The sequence below is a fragment of the Rhipicephalus microplus genome, unplaced genomic scaffold, assembly GCF_043290135.1.
Source record: "Rhipicephalus microplus isolate Deutch F79 unplaced genomic scaffold, USDA_Rmic scaffold_23, whole genome shotgun sequence".
Lineage (NCBI taxonomy): Eukaryota > Metazoa > Arthropoda > Arachnida > Ixodida > Ixodidae > Rhipicephalus > Rhipicephalus microplus.
In genome coordinates this window covers 4769929-4788938 of record NW_027464596.1, presented here as the reverse complement: position 1 = coordinate 4788938, position 19010 = coordinate 4769929, and the positions used below count along the sequence as shown (strand labels likewise).

The 19010-nt window shown below is 45.5% G+C and overlaps 1 protein-coding gene across 1 annotated transcript; it reads right to left on the bottom strand.

Annotated features, from left to right (window-relative positions):
• Positions 1 to 12680: 12680 nt before the first annotated feature.
• LOC119169308 (neprilysin-1) lies at positions 12681 to 15089 on the bottom strand. Its single transcript, XM_037420446.2, has one exon. The coding sequence runs from the start codon at positions 15087 to 15089 to the stop codon at positions 12681 to 12683; it is 2409 nt and encodes an 802-aa protein (XP_037276343.2).
• Positions 15090 to 19010: the final 3921 nt, after the last annotated feature.

Below are 19010 nucleotides of genomic sequence, written 5' to 3'. Positions count from 1 at the left end.
GGATTTAGACTCTACCTACATCAGAACAAGACGGTCATTAACTTGTCGATTTAACCCGTTGCAACGTGTTCGACGAGCTTGTGGAACCAACAAGGTAGATACACCAGCACCCCTACCACGTGTCGGCAACAGAACGTGAAGCGCTACGTACGCAAGTCCGCGAGATGCTTGACGATGGCGCTATCGAACCATCCAACAGCCCGTGGTCATCTCCAGTCGTGCATGTCAAAAAAAAGAAGGATGAGTCATCTGTGACTTTCGAAATTTCCGGAGCCCTTCACTACGGCGTCTCTCACAATCATATGGTGGTTTTGGGACGTTAAACACCACATATCAATCATCATCTGCGACTTTAAAATATTGCGCCAGTTGCTTTCGGTTGCCCGAAAGCAACCGGCGCGAAATGCGACATGCTGCATTTCGCGCCGACGCGTTACCCGGAGAGCACTGCGTCTCTCTCTTTGTGTGTCGGATGGATGCTGGACGCGCTGAAACGCGCATGCGTCAAAGCAACGCAGCGCGGCGCGCACCTGCGAGTATATGGAAACTTAGCAGGATGAGCATGATCTATAAAGGAAAGGGGGATAAAGCTGACATGAACAACTACCGTCCTATAACAGTGACATCAGTGGTCTACAGGCTGGCGATGCAGATTATAAAGGAAAGACTGCAGGCATGGATGGAGGATGAGGGGGTGCTGGGGAAACTGCAGAATGGGTTTCGAAAACACAGGAGGTTGGAAGACAATCTGTTCTCACTGACGCAGTGCATCGAAATAGCAGAAAAGGAACACGGGCCTCCGTGGCTAGCCTTTTTGGATATCAAGGGAGCGTACGATAGCGTGGTTCAAGAGGAATTGTGGGGAATACTGGACACACTAGGCGTGGAACATGTAGTCACTAATCTTTTAAAGGATATCTATAAAGGTAACAAGATAGTTATAAAGTGCTAAAAACAGGTATCCAAGCCTGCAAAGGTATAACGGGGGCTTAGGCGGGGGTGTCTCCTCTCACTCTTATTATTCATAATGTACCTACAAGGATTAGAGGCCAAATTAGAGGGAAGCGGACTGGGCTTCAACCTCTCTTTAGTCAAACACGGAAAACTTATTGATCAGGCACTACCAGCAGTAATGTACGCAGATGATATAGTGCTAATGGCCAACAACAAGAAAGATTTGCAGAGATTGATGGACATCTGCGGTAATAAGAGAAATTGGTAAGATTTTAGATTCAGTAAGAAAAAATTAGCAGCCATGATTTTCAATGACAACGAAGGTAGTGAGCTTAGAATAGAGGAGGTCACGCTAGAGATAACCGACAAATACAAATATCTGGGCGTATCGGTAAGCAATGGGACCGAGTACCTGAGGGAACACGAAATATACGTGACGACTAAAGGTAACAGGAATGCAGCAGTGATGAAAAATAGGGCACTGTGGAATTACAATAGGTATGATGTCGTGAGAGGAATATGGAAAGGGGTCATGGTTCCTGGGCTGACGTTCGGCAATGCGGTCTTGTGCATGAGATCAGAAGTTCAAGCAAGATTAGAAATTAAGCAACGTGGAATAGGTAGGCTTGCTTTAGGAGCTCACGGGAATACACCAAATCAGGGAGTACAAGGTGATATGGGATGGACATCATTTGAGGGCAGGGAAGCTAGCAGCAAGATAAAATTTGAGAAGCGATTGAGAGAAATGGGGGAGGAGCGTTGGGCTAGGAAGGTTTTCAGCTACTTGTACATCAAGACTGTCGATACAAAATGGAGGAAGCAAACCAGGAAATTGACTGGTAAATACTTAGAAAACAGCAGGTGGCCAAACCAAAAAAAAAACTATCGGTTAAGAAGAAAGTGAAGGAAACGGAGACTGACATGTGAAGAATGGGCATGATTAAGAAGTCCGCACTAGAGATCTATCGAACATTTAAGCAGGAAATCGCCAAGGAAAGGATCTATGATAATACTCGGGGTAGTTCTCTACTGTTTGAGGCCAGGACGGGAGTACTGCGAACCAAGACATATCGGGCCAAATACGAAGGGGTAGACACAGTATGCAGTGCGTGTGGAGAGGAAGAAGAAACTGCCGAACACTTGATAATGTTCTGTAAAGGGCTTCACCCTATAGTTCAGGATAATGGCGCAGAGTTTTTCAAAGCACTAGGGTTTAGGGACCGGGAGGGCAAAATAGACTTTAAGCGGGTAGACTTAACTAGAAGGAGGTTATCTGATTGGTGGCTAAAGTCAAGGCACGAGTGATAATTAAACTCTTCACTGCAAAGAACGAATCCTCAAACTCACTTTTTAAAGAAAAAAAAATAAATCTAGTTTTTGGTTCAATAAGTATTACGGCTTGGTGGCGCTAGCCACCGCCCGATCTAAAGGGTACATCCATATCCATCCATCCATCCATCAATCCATGGCAGGACCAGCGCCTGGCGTGGCAACACCGGCGTGACGCGACGAAATCAACGCTGGCGAGCATGCGAAACGCGTCACGTCGAAATGTATTTGCGCATTGACTGTGGCATGTAGGCATGTTCTGACATGACAGACATCTCATGATTATCATGTTTGCACCAGTCACATGCCTTCGTCATCCATTGGCGTCACGTGATACAAAATTTTCCACACGTAAAAATAGTCAAACGGCGGCGAGCGCATCATCAGTCTGGCAGTAGTTATGTTGTTACATGACACGCATGTCGCTATTATCATGTTTGGATGTGTCATTTACCTATGTCGTCCGTTTGCGTCGCTTAATACCAAGTTTGGTGCATGTCATATCAGTATTACCAGTTTGGTGCATGTCACGACCAGGAGAGCTAAAAGTCGTAGGCAGCTAGATAGATAGATAGATAGATAGATAGATAGATAGATAGATAGATAGATAGATAGATAGATAGATAGATAGATAGATAGATAGATAGATAGATAGATAGATAGATAGATAGATAGATAGATAGATAGATAGATAGATAGATAGATAGATAGATAGATAGATAGATAGATAGATAGATAGATAGATAGATAGATAGATAGATAGATAGATAGATAGATAGATAGATAGATAGATAGATAGATAGATAGATAGATAGATAGATAGATAGATAGATAGATAGATAGATAGATAGATAGATAGATAGATAGATAGATAGATAGATAGATACGCTCAAAGTCATCGAAATCCGCTAAGAAACGCTTCGCATTTTAAAAAAAAACCATAACCACAGAGAAATAATGCTTTCTTCTGCCCTCTTGCTCATTTCGACTCATCTCCCCTGAAGTCAAGTTTCTGCAATAAACACATATCGCTAACTTTGCTCTCGCCTAAACATACAAAGCTGTATATGCGTGCGTATGTGAGTGTGTGTCTGCTGTCGACTTGCTGCTGCTCTGCTGTCGCCATACCTGAAAGCAAGTTGTAAGGCGGCGAGCGACTCGCGGCACCGTTCGCATCGCTCTTTCTGACAGTAGGAATCCAATCGACCCACTAGGCGCAGAAGTAAGCACCTCGCAAGGCAAATATAGAGTAAAACGAGCCTGCGTGCCTTGAGAAGGCAGCGCTAATGGGTCCGACGCCGTGAGCTTCCAGGTGTAATTTCCTGGAACGTGCTTCGGGAGCAGTCTTGCTCCCGTCGCACGAAAAACTTCGCGACGCCTCCGCGTATGTGAGCATTATGCCCGACACCAGTGTCGCAATGCTATTAATAATCTCAGGAGGAAGTCGCTGCCGAACGCCCGCTGTGCGCAAGATGCGCAGGGTGGTCTGATGAGATCATCATGTGCTGCAAGCATTACAGCAAGCACTGCCTTGCGAAATGCCCAAAGAACTTTTCATTGTGCCGGCGAAACTTCAAGTGCCGTCATTAGAAGGCCACACATAACGCCTGGGCGATACGTTTCTGGCGTTGAAAAGTCGACCTCTGTTAAAGTTATTCATACATAGTAAGAGTAGTTCATGTAAACCTCTATTTTATATAAACCTTTACTAAGTCACACATTACCAAGTAACTCTATTTGCGATTTAAGGCGATAGGTTTTCTCTGGTTTTGTGATGGAGCTGTTGGGAGGGCGAAGATTAGATGACATAATGCCACGACATACAATCCGTCACTTCAAGTAATCTATCAAATGTACTTTTGGGAAACGCTATACCACTCTGTGCTCAGAAATGGCAGTACTGTTTTGTTGCCGCACCTGATGCCTTCAGTGTCGTCGAGTTTTTTTTTTTTTTTTTTTTTTTGGGGGGGGGGGGGGGAACCTAATCCCATGCAGAGAGATAGGGAACTCGACTGAAGGTTTTACTCATCAAAGGAAAACACATACGCCGAAGCTGTCACCCGCTCACCCCATGCGCATCATCGCAGGTGCGAATTCCGGGGCTATTGCGCCACGTCTATTGCTATATTCGTTATTCCCTTCGTTTGTTTGTTTGTTTGTAGCCTGGAATCCACGGCTCATACCCACACTGGGGTATCGGCCAAGAGAACACATAGTCTCATACGGACGATAACTGCACTATTGCTTACAAAAAGAAAGGGAGAAAAAGTTGTAGGATGAAAAAATGTAGTATATTAAATATATAGTATATTAAAAAATGTAGTATATTAAAAAAAACAAGAATCAGACAGTGAGAAAAAAATCACAAGAAAATAGACACTAATATAATAACTATACCTTGATTTTGGAAGCCAACCAGACAGCGGAATTTGTCAAACCCGATTAATCTGGTATGTCTCAGATTTATCCACATTTCAAAAATTACTTCTCGACTCGCACTTTATTTTGGGGGCAGGGGGGTGTATTTGTTGAAGTGGGCCTTATGTTGAAAAACGTTTATAGTCTTGAATGAAATTACACACCGCATCGAATAGCGACACGTATTTTTCAGAAATAGCCACTGACCGATTGCTGATACAAGATGTTTGCCTGATGTGGATGAGATAGGTCTTTGTGATCGCTCATGTGGTACGATGATCGTGCCTGAACAAAATCTCTCGTGCGCTTATTCGTCCTGTAAGACGAGTAAGCGCACGAGAGATTTTGTGGTTGCGAGACACGCACTTCGAATACAGTCATTTTGTTTAGGCACCGTGATAGCATCGCACGAATGATCGCATCATTCAGCCGCCTATTCATAGCTATTTCTGAAAAAGAAGTGTCGTTTTTGAAAGGATGAATGAGTATAGCAGCAGACATGGTGCGATATCCCCGGATTTTGCACCTGTGACGATGCAGATGGGCAACGGGTTACAGCGTCGGTATATGTGTTTTCCTTTAATGAATAAGACCTTCGGTCGAGTTCTGTCTCGTTGTCTGTGCATCAGTCTGCCCTAGAGAAAAGTTATTACGATCTATACGTACCGACTAGCTCGTCTATAAGTATTATTCGAGAGATAGTTTACTGAAGGCCTGAAAGGTCAGCCTGAGCTACAGTTTTCTGCTACTGTATACACTGGGAAGGGGGGAGCGAAAGAATAATGAATGACGATGGTGGCATCGGCAGATAAAAGTTTAGTTCGGTTACGCTATGGGGCAAATCTAAAGACGTGCATTCAATCCAGTGGCTTGTAATACTGCTATGACGGCTCATATAACCACAACTGTGCCGTTGACGGCAGGACAAGGACCTAATACAACCTCATCGATCGATGGTCTACTGTGATGTGTCCAATAAAAAATATCGATTTCTGGCATTTTTTTGCGTACGCTATACAGGTGTTAAATATATGTTCAAGTGTTTTAGGCAACTGACAATGGCTACAATAGGCAGCTGCATCAGTGCTGCCGAACAAGTGGTCGTAACGTCTCGTGTATGCCACACTGAGACGAATGCGGAGTGACATGCATGCGATGCTTCGCTTTCGTTTGTGGACCATACAGAACTTCATTTCCAGGTCCCGTTTGTGCTGGCGTTCTTGTTTATTCCAGTGCGATACGATGGCGTTGCGCATTCCGCACTGAAAATAGGAAATAGTATAACTGTCAGTTCAAGCGCACGAATAAACAGAAAGGAAGAGAGGACTAGCGCTTTCTCGCAACTAAACTGTTTATCAGAAAAGGAAGAATATACAAACGGGCAATCAAAAAACAACGCATGCGTGTGCAGGTGAAAAAGTACACCCGTGGCACATCGAGAACACAGGGTAAAAGAAGAAAGATTATCTCAGAACATAATCTAGAAAAGCAAACCCTTTATCTTGCAGCAAAACCGAAGGCTGGCTGACACATTGTTCCTCTCGTTTTCTTATGTGAAAAGCTTCTGTCAACTCACGAGTTAATTGATTGTTAGATCGAAAAACCGCTTCAGTATCTTGAAAAAGAGGATAACAACCGCACTCTCTGCAATGAACCGCGAGATGCGATGCACCCAAGTATTTCAACGAAGAATCATGCTCTCTGTGACGAACATTGACGCAGCTTCCCGACTGACCGATATACACTTTACCACAGCTAAAAGGAGTCAGGTAAACAACGCCCATTGCACAGTCCACGAACTTTTTGCTGTGTTTCATGCGACATTGCGGAAACTCTCTGCGCATGCGTGAACAAATAGACTGCAGTTTGCTTTTGGCTGAGAAAAGCACATCGACTTTATATCTATTAGCAAGTTGCTTAAGTTCATGCGATGTCTTATGAAGGTAAGGAATGACTGCTATCCTCCTACCTTTCTACTCTCATCACGACGCCCCGAGTGGTTCCCTTCAAATTTAAGTTTCTTAATCATGTTGTTACAAACGCATGTGATGACATCATTAGGATACCCTGCATGTACTAGTTTCTTTACTTTATTATCAAAGCTCATTTTCATTCTGTGTATTAGGAAATAGTGTCTGTCTGCGATAGCGTGATGCACACTTCCGGGACATTTGCTGTTTGACGTTCATCGTCAGCCTCGTGATTCACCAACGCCACAGTGAGTGGGTATTTACCGGAATGCTACATGATAGCAGCAAAGCCATCAAAATGTATCCCTCATACCGCCCCTATTATGGAGCAAGGCCTACGGCTTATCACTGCACCTGGGGATGTCCACAACCACCCGGATGCCACCCTTCACCCTCGCACTCCTTCCGGGAGACTACGCTGGCGAGATCGGAGCCGCCGGAAAGCGTCGACTGATTCAGCGTGCACGTGGTGTGGAGTGAGCCAATAATGCCCTGAACAGATGGCTCAGCCCAGCCATAGGCCACACCATGCTGAATGCGTTGGTTCTCGAAGACTCCGCTATCCTTAAGGCCTACACTAATTTAAGCTTTTTTTTAAAAGACGATAGTCTTTCTTAAGGACCTTCGACGGAAAATTTTTGGCCTGTCTGTCTGTACATTTGTCTGTTTGTCTGCCCTAATGATACTTCAAACGGCACTAAACGGCCAATCCCATCGGCAGCGCCCACCAATATTGATCAAGCTTTAGCGTTCTTAGTTAAGCGATTGTCAATTAAACAGCAATTATTGCGCATACCTGAGTCGCCATAACAACGCGTTGATGTTTTGTATGTCTACCTTTATTATACTCGGCGACAACTTTTCTTGTCACTGAAAGGAGTCGTGAAACGCTCGCGAGGCGCTCATCGGCGTCTGTCATACGCGATCCGCGTCCCAGAAGGACGCTGCTTAATATGACGTCAGAGTTCAAGTTAGCGCCGATTGCGTATGACAAAGACGCTGATGAGTGTCTCAGTTGCACGCACTCGCAAGTACCGAAGAGTTCCGCGTTCCTCGATAGGCAGAGCATTACTTATGGTGACGTCACCTAGTTAGTGCGTGTAGGCGCCGGTGGCTTCGCATTGTCGCTTTAGAGGGAGCGTTTCACGACTCCTTTCAGTGACAAGAAAAGTTGTCGCCGAGTATAATTTTTCTTAGCACCGTCTCGATATCAAACACGTCATTTTGTTGAATTTACGTTTCAAGAGTCCAGGTGCTCGCGAAATAAGCGTCCACCAAAGTGTATGAATATCATCTGCAAGACGACATTGCGTAAACATTTCTTAGCGAACTTCGACAACTTTGAGCGTATCTATCTATCTATCTATCTATCTATCTATCTATCTATCTATCTATCTATCCATCTATCTATCTATCTATCTATCTATCTGTCTGTCTGTCTATCTACCTATCTATCTATCTATCTAGCCACCTACAACATTTAGCTCTCCCGGCCGTTTCAATATTGGTATCAATACCAAACTTGGTATGGCATAAAATGACTGTATGAAGAACATACTTGACTAGTGATAACATGAAAATCATGATATGTATGTCACGAATGCCATGATTTACATGTCATGGTTCTGCAGCTCTTGCGGTGGTTTCGTTCACATGGCATGTTGCAAATCTGGTATGGTATTACATGATCGCATGGCAAACACAACCGACAGACCCTAACGTGAAAATCATAATATGCATGTCATATAACAACATGACAACATACCACGCTCATAGCGTGCTCGCGGCCGCTTCGCTAGCTCCACATATACTAAATCTTGTAACATGTGACGTGAATAGATGACGAAGGTAAACGACCCATCCAAACATAATAATCATGACACGGAAGTCATCTACGGCATCATATACTTTCACCTCGTAACGTTGTGCTGATTTTAAAGTGACATATTATCATTTCTCATTCGTGCTTCGCATGTTATCGATTCTCATTGTACGTGGGTCTGCTTTTCTTTTCTTCTTCATGTTTTGTTTTCATAGCGAGCTTTTATATGACTACTACGGCTGTCTGAATTTCTCGAGCGGATGAACCAAAAAACAAAAAAGTTATGGGGAAGCTACGCACTAGTGCTGCGAAGACAGAGGAAGTGGCGGAGCTGGTGGCGTTGCTCTCCTCCTTCTCCCCTCCCGCCACACCTTGCTATACTGTGCGACACCAGCATGTGCTGTACTTTACCATCTCACCTTCCTGTTCTTATTCTCGTCAACCTCACTTGGTTTGCCATCACTTTCCGCACTGTACTGTAATATATCTGATATACCATACTATATTATACCATCACGCTTGCTGGCTCACTTTTTATTGCAATTTCTTTTTGCCTCTGTTTCTTTGTATCTCTCTCTTTATCTATCGACTGTCATAACTGCGTTTACAGTGCCATTGAGAGCCCACGGTATTAGGTGAGAGAGCTTTCATAGCTTGCTCTTAAGAGTCCACCCGCTTAACTTTTCAACTAAATACATGCGGTCTTCCAAACCAATGGGCGCTATAGGATCCTTGATATTAGAAACTCTTACGAAGTAAATACATGCAATCGGCTATTTAAAGAAGCAGCTGGCAACTTTGAGGTGTTTTCAAACGGGTACCTCAGTCGACAAACACTAAACAATTTGCGCCACACATTAATAGTAACGAAGACACCTAGGACTAAGGCATGCAAACCATTGGGTATTAAGATACGTATATATGCAAAATGTATGCTACCATTGTGGAAACAATATAACATGTAAAACAATTCGAGAATTTATTTAAACAACCCAAAAGGAATATTTTTCTTGCTACAGAAGTGGATATGTTGGAGAACTTTGTTTACAGGCACGACTTGACTGCATCCTAATGTTAAAAAAGAGTACTGTTACTAGTATGACTAATCACTTTTCTTGTGAGTTATTGTTGTTCTTTTGCATTTGTGCTTATGTTTTACTGTGATTGTAATATAATAATGTGGTCATTATTGCCATTATTTTTCTACTGCAGCTCGTGATTACATGCTTGCTATAATAACGATTATGTCCCGGTTTATTCAATATGTTACAAGGATTATTTATTACTTCTAAATTCGCTGTTTCTGCTGCCCCAGTGACGTAAAGCCTAGCCGCGAGGTTTGAATCCTGTGTATCCCAAAATAAAGATGTAGGGACGTCCTCTCCGCCAGCTGTTTCTAACTTCCTCTCCTAAACAATTATTGATCGCCATGTACGGCGAAAAGATAGATTCGTGGTATTGTTCGTAATTCTACGTCCCTTCCATACGGGTGCTAGAAAGCATTGTTGACCAATTACTATCGCTCCAGTTGAATGGCTCAATTTTTGTTAGAATTTGAGATGTTCTAGCTTTGACGATCCGATATAGAAGTCATCCATGGATGGATGACACTTGGCGAGAATATCAACTACGACGGATCTTCCACTGTGCGAATCGTCTCCAAAACGTGGGCGTCTCGAGCTACATGTCCTAATCAAATCTCTTACTGCGAAACGTGACAAGACGAAAGGTGCCTCCGTCGCTAGACTTCGTTTGAGCCGCGCATTCAGTCTTTACATTGCGTCTTCAATATGACGATCGCCCACGCAACTCTACCTCTTCATGTCCACGTGGTGGGCACTGAAAGCAGAAATGGAGTGCGACCGGGCGTCGATGGAGAAAAATTTGCATATGAAAGCCTGAATCGCGGTCGCCGTTTCAAGCAACCAGGCTCTTGCGCTGTGGTTTAGCAAAAGAGGAAAGCCAAGAAGTGAAGACAATGAATAAACGTAACGCTACCGCAGTAAAAGCACGTGGTTTGCATTTCCAGAAACAAGGCCGCGCGGCAATAAAGCGCGCTTTCGTGGTGCTTCCCCATACCTTCGCTGTCGCCAAAAAAAGAAAGAAAACTGGAACAAGAGAACGGGGGGGGGGGGGGATTCTAGAGAAAATAAAATTTGCAGGGTTTGCAGTCCTGCCTGTTCAGAGAGATTGCGTTAGTTGAGTTGTTCTCGGTTCTCTTTCTTTTATTTTTCACTTGTCTGTTATTCTTCGATAGTGTGCACGTTACAACTGCTATGTGGTGAAAGAAACTTTCACAATCTTGGCGCGATAACCTACACATTTCGCAGATGCGCGCACAATGCACCAGCTTCTGCATATGCAAATGTATACGGTTAGGCCTTGTGGATGAATAGTGTCACAGGATCGTGAATTTCACGAAGGCAGCAGCCGGCGTGTCCAAGACGAAGCTCTTTATTTGAGTGAAAACTTTCCCGGAAAACGTAAAGTCGAACTGCAAGCAAGAAATGCGCATTTTACGTACGCCGATAGTGACGAACAGAACCTCAGCTGTCGAGGATTTCATCTCGGGTTGTGCGTCGGCCTTTATAGATGCGGCATCGAACACTTATCACTGGTGCCCAGGTAAGTTCTCGCATAAACTTTGACTGATCACGTCCTGAACAGAATCAGCTCAAACATTTCCTATGCTTCTAAAACATTGCGGCGTTTTCTGCACCAAGGTTGCTAATAGTATTTCCGGCTGAAACCCAAACACATGAAAATAAAAACGCGTGGCAATATGATTTCAGAAGGAAGTGCAAATTTATGGGCTCATTTTTTGTTAGACACAATATTCATTAAGCCTAACAGACACTGATGCCAATGAAAGTAAATGGAATATATTATAAGTAATTGTAATACAAAGGTAAAGAAAGAAGAGTGAACGAAAAGATAACTTTTTTATCCTGTAATTGGTTAAAGGTACTGAGAAAAATCATTCATAGAGTGGCTTTTAATCGAAATAGATTAGATTTTATTATTTCTAATATTGTCTGCTTGGGTACCTCCTCATTAGGTCATTGTCACCGAGATGGTATGCTATAGAAAGATTCTTATTTGAATCAAGGTGGCTTTGATCGCTTATCTCTCAATTAGCAATTTTTTCTAACCTTTTCAAAATTCATTAGATTTGCAAATACTATGTCATATCCCCTCTGTTTAAATACGCGTTTCATGACTAATCTCCTAAAGTAGGTGTGAGCCATTAATTAGGGCCGTTATCATAATCAAGAAGTTAAATAGCGGCTGGCAGGCTGCGACCTTCGAGTTAATTAGAACCATCACTGTCTTTCTATAAGTATTTCTATTTCGTAAACATTTGTTACACATAATATGATGCTGTTGAGTGGTCACGAAGGGCTAGCCATCCTGTTATAGCACCAGAAGACTTTAAACTTGTGGTCAACTACAGTACGATATAGCCAACCGCTATGGTCGGGAATAAAACGTGGCACGAGTACGCGGGTTACCTAACGATCAATACAACCGTAGTTGCGCACGTCGCGCATGCTTGTGCAGCATTGCCTACACACTTTTTCGTTAAAGCTCGTTCATTCTAGATACACGTGGGTTCCTTCTCAGAATTTTACCCTCCAGTGCAGAGCTGTAGTTGTTCAGGTTCGAGTATTGAAGTTACCGACTGGCGCCTCACACGGCAGCGATGTACGCGCTGTGGGGGTGCTCAAGAAATGGCCAAATCAATCATAGTGCGATGAACCATTGAGGAGTGTACATGTCTTTTCTTTAGGCGCTCTGCATTACCTCGTGGAGCCGGCGTCCTCCCCAGTGGCGTAGGCGCAACTGCGGCTCATTTTCCGTCTGCCAGGTCAGCGTGAGAAGCGACACAGCAGTTCTCGGTATATGGCCAAACCACATACACTTCGCTTACGATTTTTATCCTTAAGCACAAAGGAAGCATTTGTGTCCCTGAAAGGTGCGCTTTCTGGCTCAGCAGCTTGTGCCACCCTCAATGAAATCCGCTTTTTTCGTATATGTAAAAGTGCTCGCAGTAAATATTGAAGTAGTTTGTAGTACTGTAATAAAGTTTATAGGCTGGAATGACACATTAGGTATTGGTAATTGTTTTACTAATAATGATGTCACCCTCATAAATACACATTTATTCACGTGACGCCAAATGTGTCCTACGTCGCGCCACCAGAACGTTCTTCCTTCCACACGCTGCACCGCTTTGCGGGGTTCATGGGCGACCCGGGCTTGCAAGCGAACGCGTCCGCAAAAGCGCGCAGGTTCTTGAGCGGCACGTTTACGCGCCACGGAGTGGGCGTCAGGTGGAACTTGCGCTGCTGCTGCCACAGGTCCACGTCCCTGAAGTCGCACAGCGCTGCCGCGAAGTTGTAGAAAAACATCTGATCCATCGTGAGGGAACGCTGAGCTTCCTCGGTGCCGTGAGCAGAAGTTACGCTCGCGTTCCCGAGGTTAGTCGCCGACTCCTTGTATAGTTGGAAGAGCGGGTAAGCCACCGCGTTGTCGAGTAAGTCAGTCTCCAAAGAACGCAGTCTGGCACCCTGACCAACAGGCGCCTGGTACTGGGACTGGAGGCAAATGCTGATGTTCTCGTACGAGTCGAGTGTTGCGATGCTCCACCAAAAACGAGGCTGTGAGTCTGCGTCCATTGAGGAACCGCTCCTGGTGAGCGCTTCCACAAGACCGCGAACTAGGTCCGCCGCAACCACGCCGTACGCGACGGGGTGGACGACATTGCTCATCTGACTGAGAAACGCTACGGTGGCTTGCGGAATGATCAGAAGATTACCCGTATGCTGGAGCTCGTAGCCCGTTCGGAAAGCAGTCAGCGAGTAGCGGTTGTCGTAAGCGCGCGATGTGGCGCTGCCCCAGGCATCCCAGTACGTGGTCGAAGCGATCGAGAAGAAGACGAATACAACGTGTGGAAGTGGCAGTTGGTCCCAAGAATGGCTCGTGTAATTGTCACTTCCAACTTCGTCCGACAATGGCAACGAATTTGAGCTGTTGAGGGCAGCGTGGTTACGCCGGTAGAGCTCGTATTCAACCAGGTTACACTGGGCGCCGAACTCGAATCGCATGTTGCTCAACTTCCGCAATGCAATGGCCTTGTCCAAGGGGTCCAGCCAGGATCGTCCGGAGTCGACCAGTCCGGAGATCAGGTGTCTGGTCGCGTTGAACAGATGCTTCAGCTGTGCGTCCATGTAACTGCGCGGTGTCGTGGCGAACTCCCTTCCTAGCGTGAGCTTGGCGGCTACACCAACGCCATACCTGAAGAGTTTCTCTACTAGTGACAGGCAGGCTGTCTGCCGCTCGCCTAGGTCTGGCACCTCGTAGCTGTGAGAGAACTGGAGCAGGTATTCGGCATCCTGACCCAATATGGGGGCGAGCTCCACAATCGCCTTGTACGCCATATAGTTCGCAATTATCGCGTCCCAGGCGCCTCCGAGGATAGCGCCATGGTTTCGGAAATATATGGGGTCACTCACGAAGACCTTCGTGTCATTATTGATATTGGCATTGGCGATGAGTGTGTTAAAGTAAAGGAGCCAATCCCAGTTGTCGAAGAGAACTAGGTCATGGAGCGAAGCGTATTTCTCTCTGGGAGGCATCACGAGTTGATCTGCAGAGGCCAGCGCAAAGCTTTCCTGTCGCTTCTCAAGCTGCATTATTTTCCTCGCCGCAGATCGTGTGTCAGCCGGGGTGGCGAGATTCAGCGTCTTGGCGACAAAGTCGGTGTACATCGAATCGGTGGAGTCGACGAAGTTGGTCAGGAAGCGTCGGTACAACGTGTCTGGAGCAGACAGGACTATGTCAAAGTTGCCATTTGCACCGCGCTCTTGCCGGCGCAACACTTTGACTTTAAACAGCGGCTGGAGCTGTAAGTGTCTGTCGCCGGCTGCCACGAGCTCGGCCAGCTTTCCTCTAGCAACAAACCTGACGGGAAGCCCACCGACAATGCCCAGGTTGTTGAACACCACCTCGAGCTCGGCCGTCATGTTCGTCCTTGGAGCTGTGCTCTTCTGGCAGGCTTCATTGACCCACATCACGCGTGACAAGAAATTATCCTCCATCGGGCTGCCCTTGAGTTGGACGAAGTAACGGAAAAAGCCCTCCATGTCCGTCATCAGCTGCGCTGTGCCGAGTTCCGCAAACGGTCTTGTCGAACGACTTCCAACTCGGTACCAGCGCTGCGCATTGCAAGCGTGAGCGTAGAAGTCGTCGCAGGGGTCCCTGGAGGGGTCCACGGCGCGCAGGATATAGTCCTTGTTCCATTCGCAGAAACTGGACTCGCACACACCGTCAGCGGCCAACTTGGACCTGTACCTGGAGGCCTGCACGTGGATAGCAACATGGCGCTCATGAGACTCGTTCTGCGTGGAGACCGGCTGCGTCGAGTACACGACGCCGGTGACTCCGAGCATGACGGCGCAACCAGCCGTCGAAAGCAACACGATGGCAAAGGCGGGCACGGAGCTGACGCGGCCCTGCCCTGAGCGCGATGCTGGTCGAGAAGCATGATCTTCTCTCTCAGCATGCTGTTCCTGGCATTCCTCGTAGCAGCGCATTGTCGAAGTTCAGAAGGGCGAGAAGGCTGGTCGACGGAACGAAACCAAACGGCAAGCGCGCGGCGTAGAAAGCCACGAGATGGACTCACGGACCAGCGCGTGGCACGCTCCAAACCGCGCAATAAGTACTGTCGTCTTCTTCGATCTATGCTGTATGGGAACAATCTTGTCTTGTCTTGTCGCCTAGGAGATCTTGTTGGTCCCAAAAAAGCAAGCTTCGTTTTCTTTGTGTGACGCTTCAACACTATGACACAATCCCACTCTTTGGAATTGCACAAGAATTCGTAAGTCAAAGAATAGAAGATAAGCTTGAACAATGCTGAATGATAATGTTAAAGGAAATGGTAATGACAGAGCAATACAGTAAATTCTAATTTGAGTCAACTTCAAGAAACCGAAAGAAATAGTTCACTTATCTGAAGGTCTACGAAACTGAATATTCTGCACAATACGTAACTGCATATTACACAGTGAATATGAAATGAAAAGTGTGCAATGCAAATATATTTTTAATGTTATGCCCACTAATAAGAAGCACCAAAAGAAAGGGGTGTATATATGAATTCTTAATAATATTACTTGTGTGCGCGCTGTGAAGAATTGAGTAACATTGGCAAGTAAAATTATATAGCCACATGGTTCACACTCCGGTGCAACCTGCGCAAGACAAAGCACAGTCACCGGTATTGGTTACACGGTTTATTAGAAAAATGGGAAAAAATGCATATGACAATATGAGAACATAACAGAAACGAAAAAGTCCACCATTTCCCACTAAAGGGAACTTCGTGTAGATTCCAAGAAGTGGGTGCTAACGCCTACTCTGGTGGCAGCGTTGACGCTGGCACTCATCGCGGCGTTGCGCAGGAGATAAACCTGGGGAGAGGTAAACACGCAGTAAGGAACCGGTGCTTTTTATGTAACATTTTTAAAGTCGCTGTTAACGGGCAATCAGAGACATAAGACTCCGATAGAACACAAAGACCTGCAGTCCGTTTTTAGTTAACACGCCCGCTGTGAACTTCTTTTTTTTTCATCATGTGGCTGCCACCTGTGACTCTGAGCACGAGGCTATGGCTCTGCTGGATCAAGACACCTTGACAGGCACACATCAGCAAGAATCACAACAGTGGTGGGGTGACCGACTGGCAACGTTCCGAGACATGACCCAAAAATATATGCTCGAGAGGCTGAAGTTCCCGCCATCACGTGATAAACGAAATAGACGCGATGCCGTAATCTATCGCTTATTCCAAACCCACTCATACCCAAACCGAGCAATCTTACGCCACTGCTACCCCACCGCATAGATCGGCGAACTCACTCATGAGTCGACTCTCTCTGACTCACCCCGACTCATCTCAAGCCGTGAACCGTAGTACGGTGAGCTCGGGTTAGTAATATTTACGTGAGTTAGAGTGCGAGTGAGCCCGATTGAAGAAAATTTCGTTGAGTGTGAGTCCGAGGAATTCCGACTCAGGAGAATTTCGGTGAGTCTGAGTCCAGCCCACCACGGTGGTCTAGTGGCTAAGGTACTCGGCTGCTGACCCGCAGGTCGCGGTATCGAATCTCGGCTGTGGCGGCTGCATTTCCAATAGAGGCGAAAATTTTGTAGGCTCATGTGCCCAGATTTGGGTGCACGTTGAAGAACCCCAGGTGGTCGAAATTTCCGGAGCCCTCCACTACGGCGTTTCTCATAATCATATGGTGGTTTTGGGACATTAAACCCCACAAATCAATCAATCCCTTTCTTTTCACCTCCCGGGCGTCTTATCGCTATGGCATGCAGCGCCGCTTCTTTGCCATCGGTTTTTGCTCCAGTTGACTCGTAGCCAGCAGTGGCCTATCGACATCATTATCCTCATTTCGAAATATTCGGCGGCCAACGCTAGTGACGGCAGGCTCGCAATACGTTCGGATGTGTCTCACACTGCATTAATTCGCTGTAAATATTTCGAGCCACTGCCGACCGACACACTCGTTTTCGTTCCGTTTATTTTGACTCGTTCAAATGCTTTCGCGAAGGGAATTCAAGTGACTTCCGGGGAATGAAGCGACCATTGAAGCTTTCATCGGATGAACACCCTTTGCAAGCCCGGGCCGGTGAGGAGAAACCACTTCAGTTTTTTTAAGCACGGTTGCTTGCTTGGCTAGTTGGTTCATTTCAACATATGTAGTTTTTTTTGCCAATGAATGCGTAGGCGTCACACGGCGGCAATGCATTGCAATAATAAATTTTATAATTGTTAACGTCCGAATCTGTCACCGGAAAAAACGTGATGTACTTCCGGCGTGGCTTCAAGTGGGAACGAGTCACTGTCACAATATTTAATTCCTAAATTCTATCGTCAGGTAACAAAAACCGGGCCGTTGCGATGAAAGAAGGCGAATACACCACTGTCGCCTCGCACGTGTCTTCGTAGCTAGCCCATATATTAGTGAAAAAAACATACGAGTTAATAGTTTGCTGCGGTCGCATTTGGGAAACCTCACATAATTATGCGTGTGGTTTTGCTATAGTGTGACAAAGAAAGCGTCACATATATCAGAAATACTTCTTTTTCTTCCACAGCCTCCTGGCCTACCTGACATAGAAGCAGCTGTGTGCAATGGGCAAGGAACCTGCTACAAGACAAGCCTTAGGAAGAAGCAGCCCCGAGTGATACATGTGTTATGAAGTACCATTACATATATGTATAAAATACTGCTGTTTACAAGTTAACCGAGTTTATTTGTTTACTTAGAAAATTTTCATGCATTGATTAGGCATTGATTTCATGCATTGATATCTGGTGATGTTACTTCTTTTTCCTGACTGTCATGCAACGACAGAATGACTACCACTGAATGTCCCCTCTGTAAGCACATTGAAACATTTGAACATCCCCTACCACAGGTCACCTCGAACCTCACGCATGCAATGCTGTATTTGTAAATTTTTACCTCGCATATCGTGGAGGGGTGCTCTGTACTGGCCACAAGCATTGGCTGTCTACCATGGCATGAAATCTACACTTCAATAACGTTGAAACTGTAACACTATTTGTTAGATTGTGTGGCACTTCTGAGCTCAACAACACAGGTTTGATCCCAGCCACAGTGGCCATATTGTAAGGGGTGGGGGGTGGGGGTGAAATGTCAAGGCACTAGTGTGCTTAAGGGTTTGTTTGATTCGCCTGCACCACGTGATCTATTAACTCTCCATTCATTTCAGTGGTGCAGCGATGTTATCCTCTAAACTGTGCCATTTATTTCAAAGAGCGCAGGAGAGGTACAGCACTAAATCTAGTTCATGATTTTCTTGTACCCCAACTCTGATGGCACTGGTTTGGGGCAGCCGCACGCACAGCTTAACAAACAACATAGCATAAGACGTAGGTGCCGTACCTGCCTCTACAAACGCGGCGTGTTTTCCCAAGATGTTTTTACCTCATTGAATTATGTGAACAAAAATAAGGATTTCACCTTGTCGGCACCTTGTCATTCACTTGTGATGCCGCAGTGCTGAACTCGTGCTGCACAAGCTCTGAACTTCTCGTTCACAGCTGTGAACGAGTTCCCATTGGTGCAGGCGAACGAAACTGACCCTTAAAAAATGTAAGCTTGAAAATATAAAAAATCTGTGAACACGAGGTGTCAGAGCAAATGTTTCTTGTCTCCTGCGAGGCTACAATGTCATTTGTTTCAACCCCTGGAACCCAGAAATAATCTAAATTTGCCCACTACTGTACGACTCATGATCACTTCATAGTTGGCATGTGAATCATCAGAAATTATTATTTGCATAACAAAATGAACACCCCGACAGTGAGGGACATTAACAGGCTTTCCGACATTTAGTTATGCCTTGTAACAGTTTACGAACTACACCCAGAAGTGTTTTGTCTTAATTACTTTGTTTAGCTCATACAAGTTTACAAA